This window comes from Phycodurus eques, chromosome 16 (genome assembly GCF_024500275.1).
Source record: "Phycodurus eques isolate BA_2022a chromosome 16, UOR_Pequ_1.1, whole genome shotgun sequence".
Classification (NCBI taxonomy): Eukaryota; Metazoa; Chordata; class Actinopteri; order Syngnathiformes; family Syngnathidae; genus Phycodurus; species Phycodurus eques.
In genome coordinates, this window is record NC_084540.1 from 13,430,424 (window position 1) to 13,452,200 (window position 21,777).

At 39.4% G+C, this 21,777-nt stretch overlaps 2 protein-coding genes across 3 annotated transcripts; both read left to right on the top strand.

Moving 5' to 3' along the window:
• Positions 1 to 3,515: 3,515 nt before the first annotated feature.
• il2rb (interleukin 2 receptor, beta) lies at positions 3,516 to 10,974 on the top strand. Of its 2 annotated transcripts, XM_061701558.1 has the most exons (11): positions 3,516 to 3,866; positions 3,985 to 4,009; positions 5,264 to 5,359; positions 5,837 to 5,981; positions 6,066 to 6,132; positions 6,260 to 6,353; positions 6,448 to 6,593; positions 7,894 to 8,062; positions 8,818 to 8,920; positions 9,250 to 9,319; positions 9,464 to 10,974. In XM_061701558.1, exons 3-11 carry the CDS (start codon positions 5,278 to 5,280, stop codon positions 10,232 to 10,234), a joined length of 1,647 nt encoding a protein of 548 aa, XP_061557542.1. In that variant the 5' UTR covers positions 3,516 to 3,866; positions 3,985 to 4,009; positions 5,264 to 5,277; the 3' UTR covers positions 10,235 to 10,974. The 2 variants fall into 2 exon arrangements, with proteins under 2 accessions (XP_061557542.1, XP_061557541.1); XM_061701557.1 differs by lacking the exon at positions 3,985 to 4,009.
• A 4,330-nt stretch (positions 10,975 to 15,304) lies between these two features.
• On the top strand, positions 15,305 to 20,843 carry c1qtnf6a (C1q and TNF related 6a). The gene is made up of 3 exons (XM_061700760.1): positions 15,305 to 15,466; positions 18,697 to 18,887; positions 20,180 to 20,843. The coding sequence occupies exons 2-3, from the start codon at positions 18,707 to 18,709 to the stop codon at positions 20,725 to 20,727; spliced, it is 729 nt and encodes a 242-aa protein (XP_061556744.1). The 5' UTR covers positions 15,305 to 15,466; positions 18,697 to 18,706; the 3' UTR covers positions 20,728 to 20,843.
• The last annotated feature ends 934 nt before the right edge of the window (positions 20,844 to 21,777 follow it).

Consider the following 21,777-nt stretch of genomic DNA (forward strand, 5'->3'; position numbering starts at 1 on the left):
TTGATAACTGTTTCTTTTAACACTTTGTTTTCCTTGACACGAGTTTTATTTATTTGCATTACATTTTATACAAGTGCAGTTCCTTTTATTTTCCTGTATTTAAGTGCAGTGTTAATGTTTAAACTGCATATAATGTTACAGTGGCTTACAATAAAATCAAATGTACTTTTTATAAATAAAACCTGTCTCGTTTTTGATGAACTCTTATTCCTACTACGCTACTGTACTTTAATGTTGTTCATGATGGTCGTTCTTGGAGATGAAGTACTTTTTTCGGTTCTACTTGTGTAAAAAGCTTGAGAAACACTATTCTCGAACTTAGTCTTCCTAAAATTATACTACCATACGGCTACTTTAATCATACTACTATGACTTTAGAACATTGGAATTTATGTATGAATATTTTTTGGGGTGTGGAAAATACTAAAAAATATAAATTTCTTAACACGTTACTACTTACTGTCTATTGACACTATTGTGTCATTTGCTACTAAAAGTTACTCATTCAGCAAATAAAAATCCACTTTAACGCAAAATTTGGTCAGAGTGTGAAATTTTGCACTTAATTGTGTTATTTTTTTAATTTCTCCTTTCTGTCTCTATCAATAATATGCTGCTCTGCTTCGGCTCGTCACCAGTGGGGTGGAAAGGGAAAGAGGGGGGCTTCAAAATGAGGTCTTCTTTCCAGTGTGGTTGACAAAATGCATTAAACAAACATAAAGTGTGGTGTGTTGCTGCGTGGCAATATATCAATGAAGGCTCTGTTTAATGCAACGCAGGTTACTGGTTTGTTGGTGTAAATGGGAAATCCCCTCAAAAACATAATAATGATAAAACAATGAAATCAATTCCATGACTCTGGGGCCCATACGAAGCACAAGTCTCTGCAAATGTAAGGACGTAACTAAGTTCCTTGTAGTTTTTGGTTTGAACGTGAAAAGGCGGCTGGGCAATGAGGAGGTTTTAGCGTAACCACTGAAACTTCAAGTCAGACGTGACCCCGATTTGCTGTTTTTCTTGTCAAGTCAGACACGCAATGTTGATTTATCGTCTGACATGACGAGTGTTCAGTCATATTTCTAATGCATTGTCACTTCAATGCAAAATGAATTTAAATGACTGAACAGTGCAATGGATTTCCCCCGATTTGCATTTTCATCTGGTTCAAACAATGACATGTCCATTGTGATTCACCATTGTGCCATGATTTAACCAGTTTTTGGTTAAAAAAAAAAATCCCCCCAAAAAATAAAAAATTCTGTGATTATTTCTCGATGAAGAGTGTACGAATTTGTGTCTGTTTGAAGTGGAAGAGTTGAAATGACTACTAAGAGACACCGTATGAGCCGGAAATTACATTTACCGCTCACACTCATAAAAACCCCTCACATTCACCATAAAACCTCTTACACACAACAAAAAACGCACAACTCATCATTGCCGGAGCACCACCACACCCCAGCCGACATGGAAGCTGTTGCATCGCCTCATATGCCCCTCTTTCTCCTCAGCCTCCCTTGCTCGCCTCTAACCCTCGCCTGCTGGCACCAGAAAGCAGGGCAGCGGGAGTGTTAGGGCTGCAGCAGATCCACCACTGGCCTGCTGCGGTTGGAAGCAATAAGCGGCAATATTTTGTATGCAGAAGTACTTTGTGGTTTTTAATGCCATGCGTAGTCACACAACAACCTCTCGTTCAATTTATTTCTTTTTTTCTCAGATTTGTTAGCCAAAATATTAGAGACTTTAATTTTCTAACAGCTCAATGGTGTAGATCACAGGTGTCAAACTGATGGTCCGGGGGCCAGATTCAACCCGCAACATCATTTGATGTGCCCCGCGAAAGCAAATCATGTGTGTCGACTTCATGTTTCTTGTGAAAATACCAAAATTGTTTTTTTACTTGTATAATGTTGACATATTGCAAGCATTTTATGTTACCAATCACTTTTATGAAATAAATGTAACAATAGTTGAACATTTTTTCTGGCTTCTTATTTTAAAACTTGTTATCCATCAATTTGTTGTGTATATGTCATTATATGAGACAATATTTTATATGGGTTCACAGTCATAACGGGCCTCCGAGGGAAGCCATAACTACAATGTGGCCCGCGACAAAAATGAGTTTGACACCCTGGTGTAGATGAGCAATGATAAGAAACAGAAGCAGAAGAATAGAAGATTTTTGATGCAACAGTAGCTAATACAATATCTTTTTGACTATGTCAATCTAAATTATTAGCATCATTATCAAAGAGAACTCTTACATTGGAAAGCATTAAATTGTGCAGGTCTAACTAATGTTATTTTCATCCCAGTAGCCCTAATATTTGAAATGCTCTATCATCAAGGAATATCAGACTTTCTTCTTCTTGGAGATGACAAATCATTTTTATTTCTCTCAAAAAGGTCAAGCTGAGGCAAATGATCGAGTCTTACACATTTTAGTCATCAAAAAGAAAAACATTTCAGAGATACTGTATATGAGCCAAATGTATTTATTCTTTTATTTCAAAAAGTATTTATTCATTTATTTTGTTAATTATTTTTACAATTGTTGTATTATAAATAATATAATACATTTTTTTTGTGAAAAATAAAAAAATATATAACTGTATATGTATTTAACATTTTCATTTATTTGATTAATGAAATTGTACATTAATACATATAATTAAATTAGGTATAAGGAAAATAAATTATTATTATTTTATTATTAAAATAAACGCTATTTTAAATACTTTTTTTTCTTTACTCATAGAACGATAAGTCCCATCAAAATCAAATGTGGCCCTTCAGGACAAAAATTTGCTTGCCCACAGCTGGCCTGAGACAATATGATTTGAGGACTATCAACTGAATTTTAAATTCTAGGCTGTAACTAACTGGAAGATGTGTAGAAGATAAAGATTTTGAAACTGCAGCTTCGTTTTAGATAAGGTAATGTGAATAATGAGAAGAAAATACTGGCTCAGACAACTCCAAACATTGTGCCTGGATTATAGTCATCTGGTGTGAAAGATTTTGTGTTTTGGGATTATTAGCACAACTATGGAAAATAATGACTGGAAGGGGTCACAGCAATGATCTCTGGGGAATTCCATTAGTCTTTTACATTCATAACTGCCAATTGTGACTCTTTGAGCCCTTCAGCATTACAAGCTTGTCCCATGAGATGTTTGAGTACCTTTTGAGCAAGAAGACATCTTCCAACTGTCTTTTGCTGCACGTTGGGCCCCTGAAGATTTTGAGTGGTGGTCTCGCCTGCGTCTGCAGTGGTTGCAGCGGCTTTGATGCTTCTTAAATAGCTTCTAAATATGGTCGATATTTGCTCTCTTGGCCTTTGGATCTCTTTTAACTGAGTTTCATTGACTTCAACCACTTCAGAGGATAACGTTAACATCTTTCTTGACAGTGCGATTGAAACAGGATGTGGTGTTCACTGTCTTTCCAGTGGAGTTTGCATCTTAACTATCGTAGTAAGTTGTAATTGGGGGCGAGGGGTTCGTGACAGGTGGTGTTGGTGGAGTGGAGGGAGGTGCTGTGTGTGACATTTGCACTCACCTTCCCACCCCACCTTGGCCCGTCACTCTTTCACTATCACCCAGCCCATCACAGGGCTTCCTGTAAAGGCCCAGACAGAAGCTGTGGTCGATGCAAGAAAATGTCAGCGGCCACCCAAAAAGAGCAAAGACAATAAGGAGGCAAAAGAATGAGTGACAGAAAGAGAGAGGAGAAAATGAGAGCAAGCGGAAGGGAAGGAGGACAGTGAGAGATCAAAGAAAAGACAATCTTTTGACTGAAGACGACGGTCCAGCAGAAGGGACGACGATGCGCTGCTGTCTTCACTAAGCCAAGAAAATCATGTACAGTATCAGTCTATTCATTACAAGATGTGCAGTATTATTTTCTTCGGCTGTATTCTCCATGATCAGATTTCTTTCTTTTCAAGTGTATTTTAATCTACATAATTTATTTATCCAGCGAGGGAAATTACCAATGGTGAGAAGTAAGTGCAAATACTTTGTTACGGTACTTAACTACAGGATATAAATGCACTGTCTACTCCTTTCCTTTTCAAAATAGGCTTGTTACTTCTTTCGATCTGCGCGGATAACGACGCAACGTAGGTAAAAGACAAATAGAGATAAAGTAAACCGCTGTTGAGCTCTTGACTGATTGATTGAGAAGGAAAGCTGCAACAGATTAGGAGAAACAAGATATTTCACATCCATGGCCTTATTTATTGTGATTTTTGGATGGTCAAAGCTACAAGAATGATTCGTGGCGAATGCATTGTGTCTTGTGCCAGCGTAAAAATCACCCGCTTCTGGCATTCAAAAATTATGGGCATAATCTGAAAAGACACATACAGTTATGTTTTATTTCCCCCAGTTGTTATCATTAGCTAATTTAGTATTTTTTTGTTTGTCAGTTCATGTTATCAAAGTTATGGGAATACATAGTTTAGATACCATAAAACATCTTTTTTGTCTTTGTACGAGCACTGTGCAAGTTAATAAAAATGGAAGCTATTTTGTGATCAGAGAATTATTTTTTACTTCATTGTGCCCAGTTAGCAAAAAGAGTACTGTATATAATTGACAGTAAAATTAATTTGTACTTTCTACTTTTGTACATAAATACATTTCAGTCTGTACCTTTTCAAATTTTACTAAAGTAAAGGAGTGTGCTTTCTTTTAGCACCTTTGGGAATTACTGTGTACTTGTCGTTTAGTTTTCTCTGCACGCTATCATTTACCTCATACACTTAAAGTGACTCATTTTTAAAAACGTAATAATAAGACAAAAGCACAGCAACTGAATCTGAAAAACGTCTGAAACTTCTGAAACTGCTTGAGCCTTTTTATTAGATAGCTCTCATATCTCATGATTCATGATTATTCTTTATTATTATTTTAAAAAAAAAGGAAAGTAAATTATCCCCCCTAAGTAGTATAAAACTACAGTGAAACGCATTTAAAGCAACGATATATTAGTTTTCAATTTCGCTTGTAATAAAGGGAATATTGTCACCACAGTTTACAATTTGTAAAATTAGTAGAGCAGCATGTGGACACTACTCATGTTGTGGTAGGGTTACCACTGAGAGTTGTTTGTGTTGCTTGACTTAGCTTCTCACCTTGTCTTTGGTCAACCGTAGTTTGAAAGAAAATTACCGTTGGAGGAAATAATGCCAACTGTTCATTCTTTAACTTATAAGGCTTTACTACTCTTTTTTTTTTAATCCGTTTGTTCATAGATTGACCATACGTGATGATGGGGGCGGTGCAGCCCTACTTTATCTTGGCGGTTTTGTTTTCTCTTCAATGTCTGGACTGTGAGGCGAACTTGCAAGGTGGGATTCTTTTTGTTTTTTTTATTCAGTGAACTTTCTTGATAATTTGACACAAGTTACGGTAACATCAGACATCACACGCAGTGTTTTGAATCACATTGGCAGGCAGGTATAAAAGCTAGTATTGTGGGTATGAAATGAGTCATTATTGACATTTGTCACTTCAAATTATCGTTGATTTTACATGTTGCACTTTTGGTCTGTAAGGTTCAAATGCATTTTATGACACATATTTTAATTTTTGACATTTTCCAAATTCTTGAATTGAATGTGATAATCAAGATTCAATATGTTAATTTGCATAAGCAAAACAAATACACAAGTGAAAAACTAAAACTGAGCAATACAGTTTTTACCTTCACACAAAGCTAACTGGAAATTCAGTTTTTTAATTGGACTTTGATTTAAACCCATTTCACTTTAACTGTGCTAACCATTTCCTTGCAGGACAACCTTTAAATGATTTTTGTATTTCAGGGCTCACCTGTGTGAATGACTTAATCAACAATGTCACTTGTACGCTGAACAGTTCTTCAGTGGATCCTGGCTTAGACTGTATAATATTTGGCTACAAGAAAATCCGAATCAGGACGAATGGGGTGACGCATGCAATTCTAATCAGGTAAGACATTACTGATGTTATACAGAGCACTACAATATTGATGTAATATATATTAATGGGGTTTTGGATTCTTTATTAATTTAGCCGGAGCTGCAAGGTGAGAGGACGCCGTAACTTACCTCCAGGATGCAGTTTTCTCTTTGAAAATGTAGTAAGTGTTTTAAGGAATGCATTCTAAAGAAATGAAGTCATTGCAGTCATTTACAGTGTCCACATGTCATTGCATGGGCCTTATAATTTCAATCCTCTCATTTTAATGTCTCAATGGGTCGCTCCAGAAATTCACCCTTTTTGAGGTGATGCCCAACATCAGCATGGAATGTAACGGTGCGCTAGTCAAGAACCTCAAAGACTATAAACTCCAAAACCACAGTGCGTAGCTTTTATTGTGTCAGCTTTCAATTTTTCATTTATTACCAGAACAAGCTAAAGGATGTGTGTGTGTGTGTGTGTGTGTGTTGTCCAGTTCAAATGCATCCCCCAGGCCTCCCTAACGTCAGCCACACTGACAATGACACTGTGATATATTGGGGTCCAAGTAGCCCCTGCTCCGTGCTTCTCCGAAAGTTTGAATATGAAGTTCAGATACAAAGGAGTGACCCAACGACAAAGGCAAGTGTGTGCACACGTGCTTGTATTTACATTTTGACGTTCTCATCAGTGGGTGACCAATGGTCGACAATGCTTTAGATCAGTGTTTCTCAAACTTTTTACACCAAGTACTTTCTAAAAAATACTTAGTTCTCAAAGTACCACCCTCATGACCAGCATTACAAGACAGTAAGGTAGTAGGACTAAGTGTTTGTAGAAAATGAGGCAAAGGTTTTATTCCGAAACCTTGGTGTTCCGATAGATTCCGACCTGACTTTCAACAGTCATATCAAATCAATTACTAAAACTGCCTTTTACCATCTGAAGAACATATCCAGAGTCAAGGCTTGCATGTGTCAAGCAGACCAGGAGAAGCTCAGCCATGCTTTTATCTCAAGTAGACTTGACTATTGTAATGGTCTTCTGATTGGACTCCCCAAAAAGAGCATTAAACAGCTGCAGGTCATTCAAAATGCTGCAGCTCGCGTTCTGACCAGAACAAAGAGGTCAGAGCATAATACTCCAATTCTAAAGTCTTTACACTGGCTTCCAGTCAGCTTTTGAATATATTTTAAAGTTCTGCTACTGGTCTATAAATCACTCAACGGTTTAGGTCCTGAATACATGAAAGAAATGCTAATGGGAATATAAACCCAGTAGGGCTCTGAGATCGACAGACTCAGGTCAAATAGTGGAGCACAGAGTCTATAGCAAACATGGTGAAGCAGCATTTAGCTATTATGCTGCACAACAATTTAGCAAGTAATAAATCAGACCCAAGTGTGAATGTTTTTAAATCCTGGTTAACAGCTCTTCTTTTTTCTCATGCTTTTTAGCGTGTGTTCATTTTTAAATAATATTTATTGCACTGTACGCTGTTTTAATTGTACTTTTATTTTGTTTATTTTTTTCGTTTCTTCTCTGTTTTAAATGTTTATATGCTGTGTTTTTTTTTTTGGGGGGGGGGGTCTACTATTAAGGGCATTTCTCTTCCTTTTATGGGGGAAGATGATTTGAGATACTAATATTTTGAGTTACGTGAGTGGTCACAGAACCAATTAAACGCATATCTACTTTTTAATTAAAAAATTTAGGAGGAAAAACGTCTAAATTATTGCAATAAATATTACAGGACTATTGAAATGTAAAGAGGCTAGATTAAAGAACGGTGCACACCCCTACGTTAGACTGTAGAGGTGTAACCAATGTTGTGGCAAATTTAAAGTAATAAAATATGTCATAGGCTATTCCTCAGCTCAAATGCAAATAGATGTGATGCTGCTGAAAAGTCATTGAAAAATATTTTAATTTGCCCCGCCAGGAGGTTCACACATTTCCCACCAACAAACCCCAATTAAGGATCGCCGCTGGGCAGCTGAAAGGCAAGCACCAGGTTCGTGTGAAAGTCAAGCCAGCACACAGAGAAAACAGCCAGTGGAGTGAGTGGAGTCCGTCTGTATCCTGGGTGGGGCCAGAAGCTGCAAATCAAGGTAGAGAAATCCATTAGCATCTTGCTGACATTTTTAATTATTTCTGTGCAAATGTGTATGCACCTTTTATCAATTACTCAAGCAATAGGCTCAACCTTCTTCATAATTTCTCTCCATGAGATTGTGAACTCTGTTTTATTTAATTTGTTGTTTTTTGGGGCTTTTTATAATTCCTTTACCCTTGTTAATTTTCCATGCTCTTCTGATTTTCTGCTCTAAGCAGCTTGATTCTTTTTGTGTACTTTTTATAAATGACTGCAAACCATTCTCATCTAGTTTGCCCAAGGTAACTTACTTGTTGATTCTTTGTAATTGTTAATCTTGGATTCTTTAGCAGCACTTTGCCTGTAGAGCGTAACTTAACGTTTTGTTTTTGCCCTGATTTTAACAACAAGGTTCTTCATTAACTCTTCAATGATCATCATTTACTTTCACTACTACTAATCAATCTTCTTAAGCATTACATGTGATATTCCCTGACTGCAGATTTGTTTGATAACCAGGGAAAGACTTTACTAAATTCATAAATGACTTAAAATTAGGCAATGTGCAAGTTTTCCTGTTTACGTTTGAAGTAACACATTTATACTCACCTCTTAAGGTTGAGATATACGGTATTTGCTGGAGCTGAATGAAACAACCAGAGTGTAACTGTAGTTTAGTTAAGATAAAACAATTTCTGAACTTGTAGTTGCTAAGTACTTTACGTGTACAGCACATACTATGCATGTGAACCTTCGAACTTTTTATTTCAGAATGGAGTCTGGATCGGACCTTTATAATATTAGCGGTTTTGATCACCTTGTGTGTCATGATCATCATGATGCTGGTGTTTTACAGATATCATATTAGCAAAAGGTGAGTAAGGTGTGTGTGTGTGTGTTCATCTGTTTGTAGTTTTAGCCACTTTATTTTGCATCGTACTTCTGAAACTTTGATGCAAAGGTTTTTGTCACCTTGAGTCACACGAGATGGTGGGAGTGCAGTTCTACACGACTGTCAACAACAACCACAATAATAACCTTATTGTTACCGTTCGTAGTCAAAACCGAGCAGTACAATCTTTTTTTTTTTTTTTTTAATTAGATTTTTTAAAAATTTTTATGCAGCTCTTGTATCGGATCGTTTCAGATCGTGTGGGTGTACCTCAATAGGTGGCGTGCCTAATAGTTCTTGTACTATTTCAGATTCCTGAAAGCGAAGCCAGTTCCAAATCCTTCAAAATACTTCCAAAGTCTCCATAGTGGGAATTTAAAGGTAAATAACATATATACAGTAGATATAGATGATTATGCGTATACAAATAGAATGGTTCTGAATATTCCCCCGTCCCCCAGGGGAAAAAATCAATACTTTTCAGTGTTTCTTATTGTGATTGTGAGTTTGGTTGTTGTTCTACAGAAATGGCTGAATCCTAATTATGCTGTTGCAACCTTGGACAATCCCCAGCCTCTCGACCACATCTCCCCAGTGGCGGTGTGTGAAAGCTGGGATGCGGGTCCTTCCACGTTCAACCCCTCCAGCTCCAATTGTGTCCCGCAACCTCCGATCAACATCGAAACGTCGGCTGGCTCAGATGAGAACAGGCTTGTAGACAATTTGTCCGCATCTTCGTCATGTTTCTCTAACTTGGGCTACTTTGTGTCCACCTCCTCCAGCAGCTCCGTTCAAACTGAGCCCAATACAGTATACTTTGCGTATAAAGATGATGTTCGCATTCCGCACAAGGCACATAATGCTAACCTTCACCTCTCTCTCCACCGTTGCCCTACTTTGGCCAAGTCTCCAAGCTGTGAGAGTTTGAAGAGAGGGACGCAGAGCCCTGACTCGGGCTTTTGTTTTGGACAGGGAGATGTGGAGGTCAAGGAAGATAAACAAGGTGTGAATGGGGAAGAAGACCAGATTTCAGGTCTTTGTAGCTTCTCACAACTAAGCCTCCCTCTCCGTCTTCCAGTGCAGACAGGTAACCCCTCGACTCCTCCTGGTCTGTCTCAGTTATCTTCAGATAGAACTCAGACGCATGCGCCTTTGCTAGCAGCAAATGTAAGCGCTGCAGGCTGGCCTGTTGCTTGTACAATGTACAGGCCTTCCTCTATGCCAGTAGAGTCGTGCAAATCAGGTTATTTCATCCTGAAAGAGATACAAACTACTTTTAGCAACGCGTCTATCTGAGCTCGGTCTGAGATGGAGCCCTGCTGTGCAAACACATTTTCTGCTGCTGAAAATTATGATTATGATGATGATTGATTTAGTGTATACAATGATTCTCAAACGCTGAGCCGGTAAATTATCTAATTTCACATTAAGTCCATGTACAGTGAAAATAAGTTTGGCTTGTAAATTTCACACACGTGAGTGTTGTTTCCATCCATCCATCCATTTTCTGAGCCGCTTCTCCTCACACGGGTCGCGGGCGTGCTGGAGCCTATCCCAGCTGTCATCGGGCAGGAGGCGGGGTACACCCTGAACTGGTTGCCAGCCAATCGCAGGGCACATAGAAACAAACAACCATTCGCACTCACATTCACTCCTACGGGCAATTTAGAGTCTTCAATCAACCTACCAGGCATATTTTTGTGATGTGGGAGGAAACAGGAGTGCCCGGATTTGCCAAATTTGAATGATTTAAAAAAAAAAAGCTATATAAATTATATAAAATATCCACCCCACTCCAAATATTGGGCATGTGCGCCGAATGATTTGTGCGTGATTTGTGCATTTCAATCATTTCAAGCTATGCAACGTGAGCTGCGCTTGAACCATGTTGTGTAAAGTCAATCACTTATCTCACGTAAACCACTCTTTAAGAGAATTGAAATGAGGACTCTTCTGTGTAGATGGTTTACTGTTAGTGTTCTCACTTGCTTGTAGCGTCTAATAAATGATGTCATACATTGATATGAATGAAATCACCCGCAATAATAATTGTTTATTCATTCTGTTGTCTTTGTTTGTGGTTTGTTTGTGGGTGAGAATCATTCAGGTCATTCTGAAAACATGCAGTAAATTTCTAGTGTTCTCAGTGTGCTGAGACCAAACAATTAAAAATAAAAAATAAAAATGGGTCACCCTATGACTTCCTGTGTCGCAGTGGAAAGTGGGCCTGAGAAATGGGCTGAAAAAGACGTGCGTACGCATGAGCATCTACTTCAAGCGTTTCCATGTCTTGTCAGGTGGTCCCGGCGGTATGAGAGCGTGTGTATTTGTGTGCGGTTTGACATTTTGCTCTTGCCACAGTTAGCATCATTGGGTCACTTCACACTGAACATACAACAGCAATCAATGTCAGTGAGAAAGCCACAGCGATAATAAAGTGCGATTGAAGTCACGAATATTACACTGTTACAGTCGTGTCGTATCATCTTTTATCTATATAGCACTTTAAACACAACCTCAGTTGAAACATTGCAAATCCAACATAAAACATAACACAATTGAACATAACATCATTTAAAAACAGTAAAAAAAATATCAAAGTTTAAAAAAACAACACACAAATAAGACACTCACAATCTCGTGCTGTGTTGAAAGCCACAAATAAAAATGGGTTTTAAGGTGGGCTTTAAAAAATGGACAGTGAGGATGCTTGTCTAATGTGCACCGGGAGGTCATGCCGTAGTTTGGGACCAGCAAAACAAAAGCTCTATCCTCACTGACCTTCCGCTAAGACTTCGGTACATCCAGAAGCAGCTGATTTACTGACTTGAGGCACCAGGCAGCAGTGTTGACGGTAAGGACGGCGTAGCAGCTCAGAGAGGTAAAGCGGGGCAGGACCATTTAGATATTTGAAAACAAACAACAGAATCTTACAATGAACTGTAACGTGCACAGGCAGACAGTAGAAGGAAGCCAGAATTTTATTTATGCGCTCCCTGTTACGTGTTCCATTTAAGAGGTGAGCAGCAGCATTTTGGACCAATTTGAGATGTTTGAGGGAGGACTGACTGACTTCAAAGTAAAGTGCATGACACTAATCCAGCCGAGGGGTGAAGAAGGCATGCATTACTGTTTCAAAGTGCTGCTGTGTCAGGTTTCACCACTGCCAGCTCTCTGAGGTGAGAATAGCTTGACATAATTATCGCACCAATTTGTAGAGCCAATTTAAAATCACTGTTCAACTTAAAACCCAGGTTTCGGACTATCGACTTTACAAAGTGTTCCAAGGGGCCCAAGTCAATGGGTGAGATTTACAAGCACCACTTGGTGAAAATGCCAACACTTTGGGTTTCTTTAGACTAAAATCTGAGATGTTCAAGACAATCCAAGCATGAATGTCTTCAGGACAGAATAAAAACGGTGTTAAGGAGAAGGCACATAAATCTGATTGTCATCAATGTAGCAATAGAAGGAAATCCCATCCTTTCTCCAGATGAATGCAGGTGCAGCAAATAAAAAGAGAAAAACTATGGCCCTAGAATTGAACCTTGTGGAACCCCATAAAACAGTGGCGAAGAGCAGGACTCAAAACTATCAAGGCTTACACACAGATTATGGTCTCTTTAACGGTTCTCTAGTAGTGGCCTAAACATGACACTGACCTAAACATTTGTATAACCCCAATTCCAATGAAGTTGGGACGTTGCGTTAAAAATAAATAAAAAAGGAATACAAATCATGTTCAACCTATATTTAATTGAATACACTACAAAGACAATATATTTAATGTTCAAACTGATAAACTTGATTGTTTTTAGCAAATAATCATTAACTTAGAATTTTATCGCTGCAACATGTTTCAAAAAGCTGGGACAGGGTCATGTTTACCACATTTTAACATCACCTTTTCGTTTAACAACATTCAATAAACGTTTGGGAACTGAGGACACTAATTGTTGTAGCTTTGTAGGTGGAATGGTTTCCCATTCTTGCTTGATGTACAGCTTTAGCTGTTCAACAGTCCGGGGTCTCCGTTGTCATATTTTACGGTTCATAATGCGCCACACATTTTCAAAGGGAGACAGGTCTGAACTGCAGGCATGCCAGTCTAGTACCCGCACTCTTTTACTACAAAGCCACGCTGTTGTAACACGTGCAGAATGTGGTTTGGCATTGTCTTGCTGAAATAAGCAGGGGCGCTCCTTGCATGGCAGCGTATGTTTCTCCAAAACCTGTATGTACCTTTCAGCATTAATGGTGCCTTCACAGATTTGTAAGTTACCCATGCCATTGGCACTAACACAGCCCCATACCATAATAGATGCTGGCTTTTGAACTTTGTGTCCATAACTGTCCGGATGGTTCTTTTGCTCTTTGGCCCGAAGGACACAACGACCACAATTTCCCAAAACAATTTGAAATGTGGACTCGTCGGACAACAGAACACTTTTCCACTTTGCATCGGTCCATCTTAGATGAGTTCGGGCCCAGAGAAGCTGGCGGCGTTTCTGGTTGTTGTTGATAAATGGATTTTGCTTTGCATAGTAGAGTTTCAAGGTGCACTTACGGATGTAGCGCCGAACTGTATTTACTGACATTGGTTTTCTGAAGTGTTCCTGAGCCCATGTGGTGATATCCTTTACACATTGATGTCGGTTTTTGATGCAGTGTCGCCTGAGGGATCGAAGGTCACGGGCTTTCAATGTTGGTTTTCGGCCTTGCCGCTTACATGCAGTGATTTCTCCAGATTCTCTGAACCTTTTGATGATATTATGGACTGTAGATGATGAAATCCCCAAATTCCTTGCAATTGTACGTTGAGGAACATTGTCCTTAAACTGTTCAACTATTTTCTCACACACTTGTTCACAAAGAGGTGGACCTCGCCTCATCTTTGCTTGTGAATGACTGAGCAATTCAGGAAAGCTCCTTTTATACCCTATCATGGCACCCACTTGTTCCCAATTAGCCTGTTCACTTGTGGGATGTTCCAAACAGGTGTTTGATGAGCATTCCTCAACTTTCTCAGTCTTTTCAGCCACCTGTCAAGTTTATCAGTTTGAACATTAAATATCTTGTCTTTGTAGTGTATTCAATTAAATAAAGGTTGAACATGATTTGCAAATCATTGTATTCTGTTTTTATTTGTGTTTAACACAACGTCCCAACTCCATTGGAATTGGGATTGTACATAAGGACATGTTTGTATTCCAAATACTGTATGTGCATAAGATTAAACTGAATGGAAACACTCAGAGAACAAAAACATAGTATAATTTTACAAAAATGCAGATGTATTTGTTAAAGTATGAACAGCCGGGTGGCAAAAGTTCAACAAAGGTACTACACTCAGCAGCAACAATTCAAATCTGTCACACAGAGAAAATGCAGGCCACAAGAGTTGAAACAAATTCTTCTGAATAATAGTTTTGTTTGCCAGCGACTTGGCATTCATCAGGCCAATCCTGGGGGGAGCTGGAGAGCCTGTATCGGTGCAACATGGATCCAGAGGCAGCATCCTCAACAGCTGCGGGTTCATCCTGCATTGAGAAACCCGGGGAAACCAGTTGCAGCGTTCCTCAGATGAGCCGGTAACAGGTACCTGGCGGGCATCAATGAGATTTAGGAAACAACAGCGCCTAACGAGTTGAGTAACTGTAGTCCCTCGCTGCCATGTCTCCGTGGAACACAAAAGGCGATACTTAGATACTGGAAGCTGAACACCAAGACCAACTAGACTGATAAGTCGCAAAAAGAAATACTGCTATTTTTCAGGAGATAAAGTTTTGAGCATTTGTCAAGTCCTGCACTTAAAAAAAATAAAAATAATAATAATAATAATTCAGGTTGCTGTCACAGCCCCCAGAAGGGCTGGACACCCTGCCACACTCATAACAGGGACCCTGGACAGCCATTTTGTTGTTAAAAAAAAAAAAAAAAAAAGACTAGATAACACAGCCTGAGTCAGGATCATTCAGGACGGACTTGAAACCTTCCAAATCTGCAGCTGAGAACACAAAAATGTTTGGATGTGTGTATGCATGGATGTGTGTGTGCAAGTGAAACAGGATGAAAATACAGTGGGGTATTGAGGAGAAAGTGTGGTGACCTAAACATTTGTACACAAGGACATGATTGTATTCCAAATACTGTATGTGCATAAGATTAAACTGAATTGGAACACTCAAAAGAGACCACAAATAGTAATAGTATAATTTTGTTTTTTTTAATTCAGCCGTATTTGTTGCTTTTTCAGGACTGGAAGCGTTTGCTTGAATTTTCTGTGCGACCAGTAGATATTTGACTCTATGTTTTGCATACTATACTGCGATGAGGAGGGGGCAGGCCTTAGCTTTCCTCCCTAAATAAACAGATAGAGGATGGTGAAGTAGGCTGCAGGGATAAGCAAGAAGGGAAACATAAAAAACAAGTCTCTCTCTCACACACATATACAGTACAGAGAAGAAGGGTGGGCTTGACAATTTCCCTTCTTTGGCGGACTAAAGCGGCTGCAAAGACTTGACCAAGGTGAGATCTATTCCATCGTAACTTGCAGTTGTGGATTGTTTACCAGGAAATTCTACATTTTGGGGGTACATAAAATTTTCCCTGACTGTACCACACTAAAAATTCCTCAATGACAATAATATATGTACTTTATTTAACATTTTCATTGTGGTGAATGGGATGTGATCCATTTTAAGACTATCATGAAAAATACTATAAATTCAATACTAGATAATAGAACCCATATGTAGTCGTAAAAATAAAACAGTTTGGAATGAAACCACACCAAGACATTTACATGCCTCCACGGGGCTGTGTGAACATACAAAAACAAACAAAACAAAACAAAAAAAACACTTCTTTATGTAGTTCAACACATGGTGTTCCTTTCAAAGGAAGAGAAAATGCGTTATGTAACATCCTTGGACCAGTGAAGGCATCATGTCAAACACAGTCAAGGGTTCATTTGTGCTTTAGTGTGGAATGCTCAACAGAATGGGAACCAATGCAATATGTAGTAGGTCACACACATATGGACGCACATACACGCACATTTTGTTGTACAGTAACGCTTTTGTCCACATCCTTCACACTGGGTCACAATGTGAAAGGGAGCATCGTCACACAAGTTGTGGTGAAGGATTGGTCTGCAGGAATGTTACATCCACAAAAGAGTCATGCAAAATACACTCAAGTATAGCTACACAAAATATTGACCTATTTATCAAGCTCTACGCTCCCTGTGCATATCACAATGATTATTTCGTACGTTGTACTGTATGAGTTGAAATTGTTGCATGCTGTTTCCTTGCAGTTGCATTTGTTTTTAACAGCCCCATATAATGCAAGACACGGTGTCCCACTTATAGTTGGCTCATCACTCAGAAGCAGGCTTGGAGCCACATCTTTTCCTGTGAAACAGAACTCTGCTTGGCTGCCAGCTCTGCATTAAACAAACACTTTGGTTAGTCAACCAGCTAACGAGTGATGAATTGCAGTCTGCAAGCAGGGTTCATTTTAGATTTATGATCCTACGACAGGATTTGTCAAACTGCAATTAATTTGTTTTTGATTTATTTGAGGATTTGTCCAAGAACAAGTTTTAAAGATTAGAAACCCGTGTGACCCCCGGCTTGCACAGCTGCAAGGACATCTTTCTCCCTCGTGCATTTTTTTTTCACATAGCAGTAAAAATTCCACAGTGATTACACGGGCAGCTAACCGACGAATACGCTGCAAGGACTTCTCATGTTAGCTCTGCACCATGTCAGAATCCTGTTGCCTCTTGTTCTTGAGGAATTCCCGGTTTTATTGGGTTTGTGTCCAAGATCTCTTTTCCACCGGTGGGAACTTTATCAAGAAACATTGGCTGCAGCTCACACTTGACCATATTAAGGATAAGCGGTACCCAAAATGGATAGATGGATAGTCAAATACATGAGTATGTTATGTACGTTATTACTAGTTGGGCAAAATGATGTACAGTACATAAGAAGTGAGATTACAATAAAACTGTAATGTGTTATACATGATTTGTGTTAATTTTGAGTTACTTTTATCAGAACAACTGCAGAATTCTAAATTGTGACGTTGAAACTTTAGACCAGGGATGTCAAACACATTTTTGTCGCACGCCACATTGTAATTATGGTTTCCCTCAGAGAGCCGTGTAGACTGTGAAAGCGTGTGAATGTATAATCGCCTCATCATATTACTACATATACAACAAATTGATTAATAACTAGTTTGAAATCAGAGGTCAAGGAAAATAGCTTGTTCATATAAACACAAATCAAAACTTGTTTTTCCTCCAATTTTCATGAGCCGAACCCAAAGATCCAAGACTTTTATGTGCACAAAAGGCCTATTTCTCCAAAATATTGTTCACAAATCTGACTCAATCTGTGTATGTCAGCACTTCTCCTTTGCCAACACAATCGATACTCATTGTAGAGGGGCCTTTTATTGTGAGCAGTCTAAGGCACACCTATGCAATAATTATGCTGTCTAATTAGCGTCTTGATATGCCATCTCTGAGGGTGGATGACTATCTTGGAAAAGGAGAAGTCCTCATTAACACAAACTGAGACAGTTATGTGAACACTATTTTAAAGAAATAAGCCTTTAGTGTATGTAGAAAAAGTCTTTGCGTTCAGCTCATGAAAAATGGGAGAAAAATCTAAAATGTTGGGTTTATATTTTTGTCCAGTGTATTTATAAAAAAAAATAATAATAATAAAAAAAAAAATAAAAAAAGGCTTTGCTAACAAAAAAATGCTTGCAAAATCTCAACGTTATTAAAAGTGAAGTGAATTTGCTATTTTAGTACAGATCTTAGCAACAAACACAAAAAAGACTTACATGATTTGCTTTTGATTTTCTCCAACTTTCCAACATTCTAAAAGCGTGCTTCTTAGGTTAATTGAAGAGTCTTAATTGTCCATAGGTGTGAAAGGAAAGTGAGTGTGAATGGTTGTTTGTCTGTTTGTGCCCTGCGATTGGCTGGTGGCCAGTTCGGGGTGTACCACGCCACTTGCCCAAAGGCAGCTGGGATATGCTCCAGCTCATCCACTAATGAGGATAATAGAAAATAGATGGAATTAACAGAAACTCCAAAATACAGGGATAGGGAGCGAGCCCTGTCGCAAATAGCAAAATTCTGCAAGTAATTGTCTATAAATGCCACAAGATGGCGGCAAAGCATGAAATGAAGCTCCTCAACTCACTGCAACATAGTTCCTTGGCATCAAGAGGCCATAGGCTGGCTCCAAAGCAATACTTTCATATCAGACAGTGCTTTGGTCTGAACACCAAAATAGAGAATAGGTGAGTTATCCAGCAAACAACAGAGGATAGGGCAAAACATTTTTTTAACAGCAAATAGGTGAACAGCAAGAATATTCTGAGGTACTGGAGACTATCCCATCTCACTTTAGGTGAAAGGCCGGGGACACCCTGGACTGATTCCCAGCCAATCACAAGACATATCTAGACAGACAGCCATTGAAAGTCTGCAGTTAACCTGACATGCATGTTTTTGGAATGTGGGAGGAAGACACAGCAGCCAGATAAAATCTGCGAAAGCATGGTGGGAATATGCAAACTCGACATCGGAAGGCCAGAGCAGAGATTTTAACCCCAAACATTAGAACGGCGAGGCAGGCGTGCAAACCATTTGCTCAGCGTGCTTTTCGCATTCATTCACCAATGTTCATTTTTGGAGCGCTCTCTGCCGTGTCGTCTGCTCATAGGTGCAGCACAATGTTGGGTGTCGTCCTCAGCCTGTCCTTTGTTCACCTGGTGACACAGGCGGCCCCTCCCAACGCCGCCCCTGTCCCCTGCAGGCGCTGCTGCGACGAGGACGGCGTAGCCCCGCCCCCGACAGGAGTGTACAACCAGGTGCCCGAGGTCCACGCCTACATCAACATGACCATCCTTAAAGGTACTACAATCGTCCATCCTCGCTTCAACACATTATGTACATACTGAATGTTCCCATGATATTTATACATGAAGTCAAATTCGCTCTGATGTCATCCTCGTAACGCTCATAACCACTAGGGGGCATATTTGTACAGTATCTGAGGACTGCTATAATATGCGCTGATGTATTAAACAGGACTGGTTGACAACTTCGACGAGACTGTAAGTTTTCAGTGTATATATATATATATATATATATATATATATATATATATATATATATCATTATTTATACATTTTAGTACAGTGGTACCTTAAGATACTAATTTTTATTTGTTCCGTGACCACAATCATAACTCAAAACATTCGTATTCCAAATCCGTTCTAGCCGCCCACCCAAAAAAAATTATGTGTATTTTAATTAGGAAAAATAGCACTCCGTGGTATTATAATTTTAAAAAACATACAATAATGAAATAAAAAGAATTAAAAAGAATTGACTGGTTAGAGTGTCAGCCTCACAGTCCTGAGGACTGGGGGTTCAATACCCGGCCCCGCCTGTGTGGAGTTTGCATGTTCTCCCCGTGCCTGCGTGGGTTTTCTCCGGGCACTCCGGTTTCCTCCCACATCCCAAAAACATGCGTGAATTGGAGACTCTAAATTGCCCGTAGGTGTGAATGCGATTGCGCATGGTTGTTTGTTTGTATGTGCCCTGCGATTGGCTGGCAACCATTTCAGGGTGTACCCCGCCTCCTGCCCGATGACAGCTGGGATAGGCTCCAGCACGCCCGCGACCCTAGTGAGGAGAAGCGGCTCAGAAAATGGATGGATGGATGGATGTCACACTGCATCAATTGAATGACCATTGTGCTGTTATTTGTGGTGTTCCTGCAATGGCCACTGAGGGGCAGTATAAGACAGACAGACAGATAAAATGTTCATTGAGACATCTAACTCCACCAGCTCATTAGTACGGCACTAATATATAGTCGTTCTTTGCAGAGAATAAAGAATATAAGACTGTTAGTACTGTTATATTGTCTGTCTGCAGACAAGATAGCGTGCCCTATGATTGGCTGGCGACCAGTCCAGGATGTACCCCACCTCTCACCCAAAGTAGAATGATGGTCAAGTGGTTAGCGTTCTGCCTCACAGTTAAGTTCAGGGTTCAAATGTCTGAGCCGACATTTGAACCCTGTTTGCATGTTCTCCACGGCTTGCATGGGATTTGTTCTGGTACTCCAGTTTTCTCCCACATACTAAAAAGACATGGAAATTAATGGACATCAAAATTATTTTTATGTCATTCAGGTGACAAAGGAGACCGTGGTGAAAGAGGGACACCAGGTAAAATTGGACAGGAAGGCCCTCCAGGATCCATCGGGCCCATGGGCTCAAAAGGCTCAAAGGGCCAGGCCGGTATTTCTGGAGAACCCTGCAAAGTCCAGGACTCTGCTTTTTCCGTCGGCCGTCGCAAATCCCTTCACAGCCTGGAGGCCTACCAGCCGCTGATATTTGACACCGTTTTCGTAAACCTCGACAACCACTTCAACATGTTCAGCGGGAAATTCGTCTGCCACACGGCCGGGATCTATTTCTTCAACGTCAACATTCACACGTGGAACTTCAAGGAGACCTACCTGCACATCATGCGCAACGAAGCTGAGCAAGCGATAGTGTATGCCCAGCCCAGCGACCGCTCCATCATGCAGAGCCAGAGTCTGATGCTGGACTTGGGCCTCAAGGATGAGGTGTGGGTCCGCCTGTATAAGCGGGAAAGGGAGAATGCAATTTACAGCGATGATGTAGATATTTATATCACTTTCAATGGATACCTCATCAAAGCAAGCACAGAGTAAACAAAAAATGAAATGTCGCAAGTTATTCTTTTGTTATTCACATAAAATGGCACCTGCAAACAACATTGTATCCAGAAAATGCAAAAATATTTTAATAAATGTTCTTTCATTTCAAACCCTCTGGGCTCTATGCTGACTATTTGTGTTCACCTTGCTTCCTTATTTTGAACCATTTTATCTACGTTCATGTAAATGTAATTAAACATTTTGAGGGTGGGGATTTTTGTGATTTTGTCATTTCCAACTTCAGCACTTTAAATATATCAGTAACACTGTACACTCACACGTAGTTCCCAAGGGAAGTTAGGTTTGTAGTTACAGTATTTATACACAAGAACCAACAAGCATAAAAATTACTTTTAAAAAAAAATAATTCATCACTATTGTCTGACAGAGTTCATTGTCATCTGTGGTTCATTGTCACCTCTTTGTAGCCGAACCAGATTTTCTTTCGCCCAAACACACCCCAACCCCACAAATGAGGCACAGGCTTCATACCTAGAATGACATGCAATAAGAAATGATGTCGAATTATATGGAATGATGTGGAGTGAAAATGAACTAAATAGAGTAATAATCAATATTGAATTACATGGAATGTTGTGGATATGGAATAATATTAAGTGATATTGAACAATATGAAATAACATGGAATGATGTATAAACAATGAGTAATACTGAATCACTTGGAATGACATAAATGAGCTTAGTAGTTGGATGTTCAAATGAATTGAATTAGCCATGAAATGCAGAAATTGGAGGTTAATATGGGGGGGAGGAAAAAATCTGCATTTGGGGCGTTTATTTCAAAGGGGGAATGGGTATAGTTCACATAATAACTTCTGTGGGAATTCTTAGAATGTTGAAAATCGTTCCCAAGGTGAAAGGAATTATATGAACATTTTGAATTTCGAATTGAAATGATATGAAACTGTTTTGTGAATTGTAAAAACTGTGGGAATTTCTGGAATGAGAGGGAAAAACCTCTGGAAAACGTGTGAGTGCTTCCTCCATTCACACAATTAGCCACTACAGTCGCTAGAGGGCAGC

Excerpts from the sequence above, each read along its gene's own strand:
- il2rb (XM_061701558.1), top strand. The coding sequence starts at position 5,278 with ATGATGGGGGCGGTGCAGCCCTACTTTATCTTGGCGGTTTTGTTTTCT. Across the intron at positions 6,354-6,447 it reads CTATAAACTCCAAAACCACA|TTCAAATGCATCCCCCAGGC; the intron begins GTGCGTAGCTTT and ends TGTGTTGTCCAG. Across the intron at positions 8,921-9,249 it reads AGATATCATATTAGCAAAAG|ATTCCTGAAAGCGAAGCCAG; the intron begins GTGAGTAAGGTG and ends GTACTATTTCAG.
- c1qtnf6a (XM_061700760.1), top strand. The coding sequence starts at position 18,707 with ATGTTGGGTGTCGTCCTCAGCCTGTCCTTTGTTCACCTGGTGACACAG. Across the intron at positions 18,888-20,179 it reads CAACATGACCATCCTTAAAG|GTGACAAAGGAGACCGTGGT; the intron begins GTACTACAATCG and ends TATGTCATTCAG.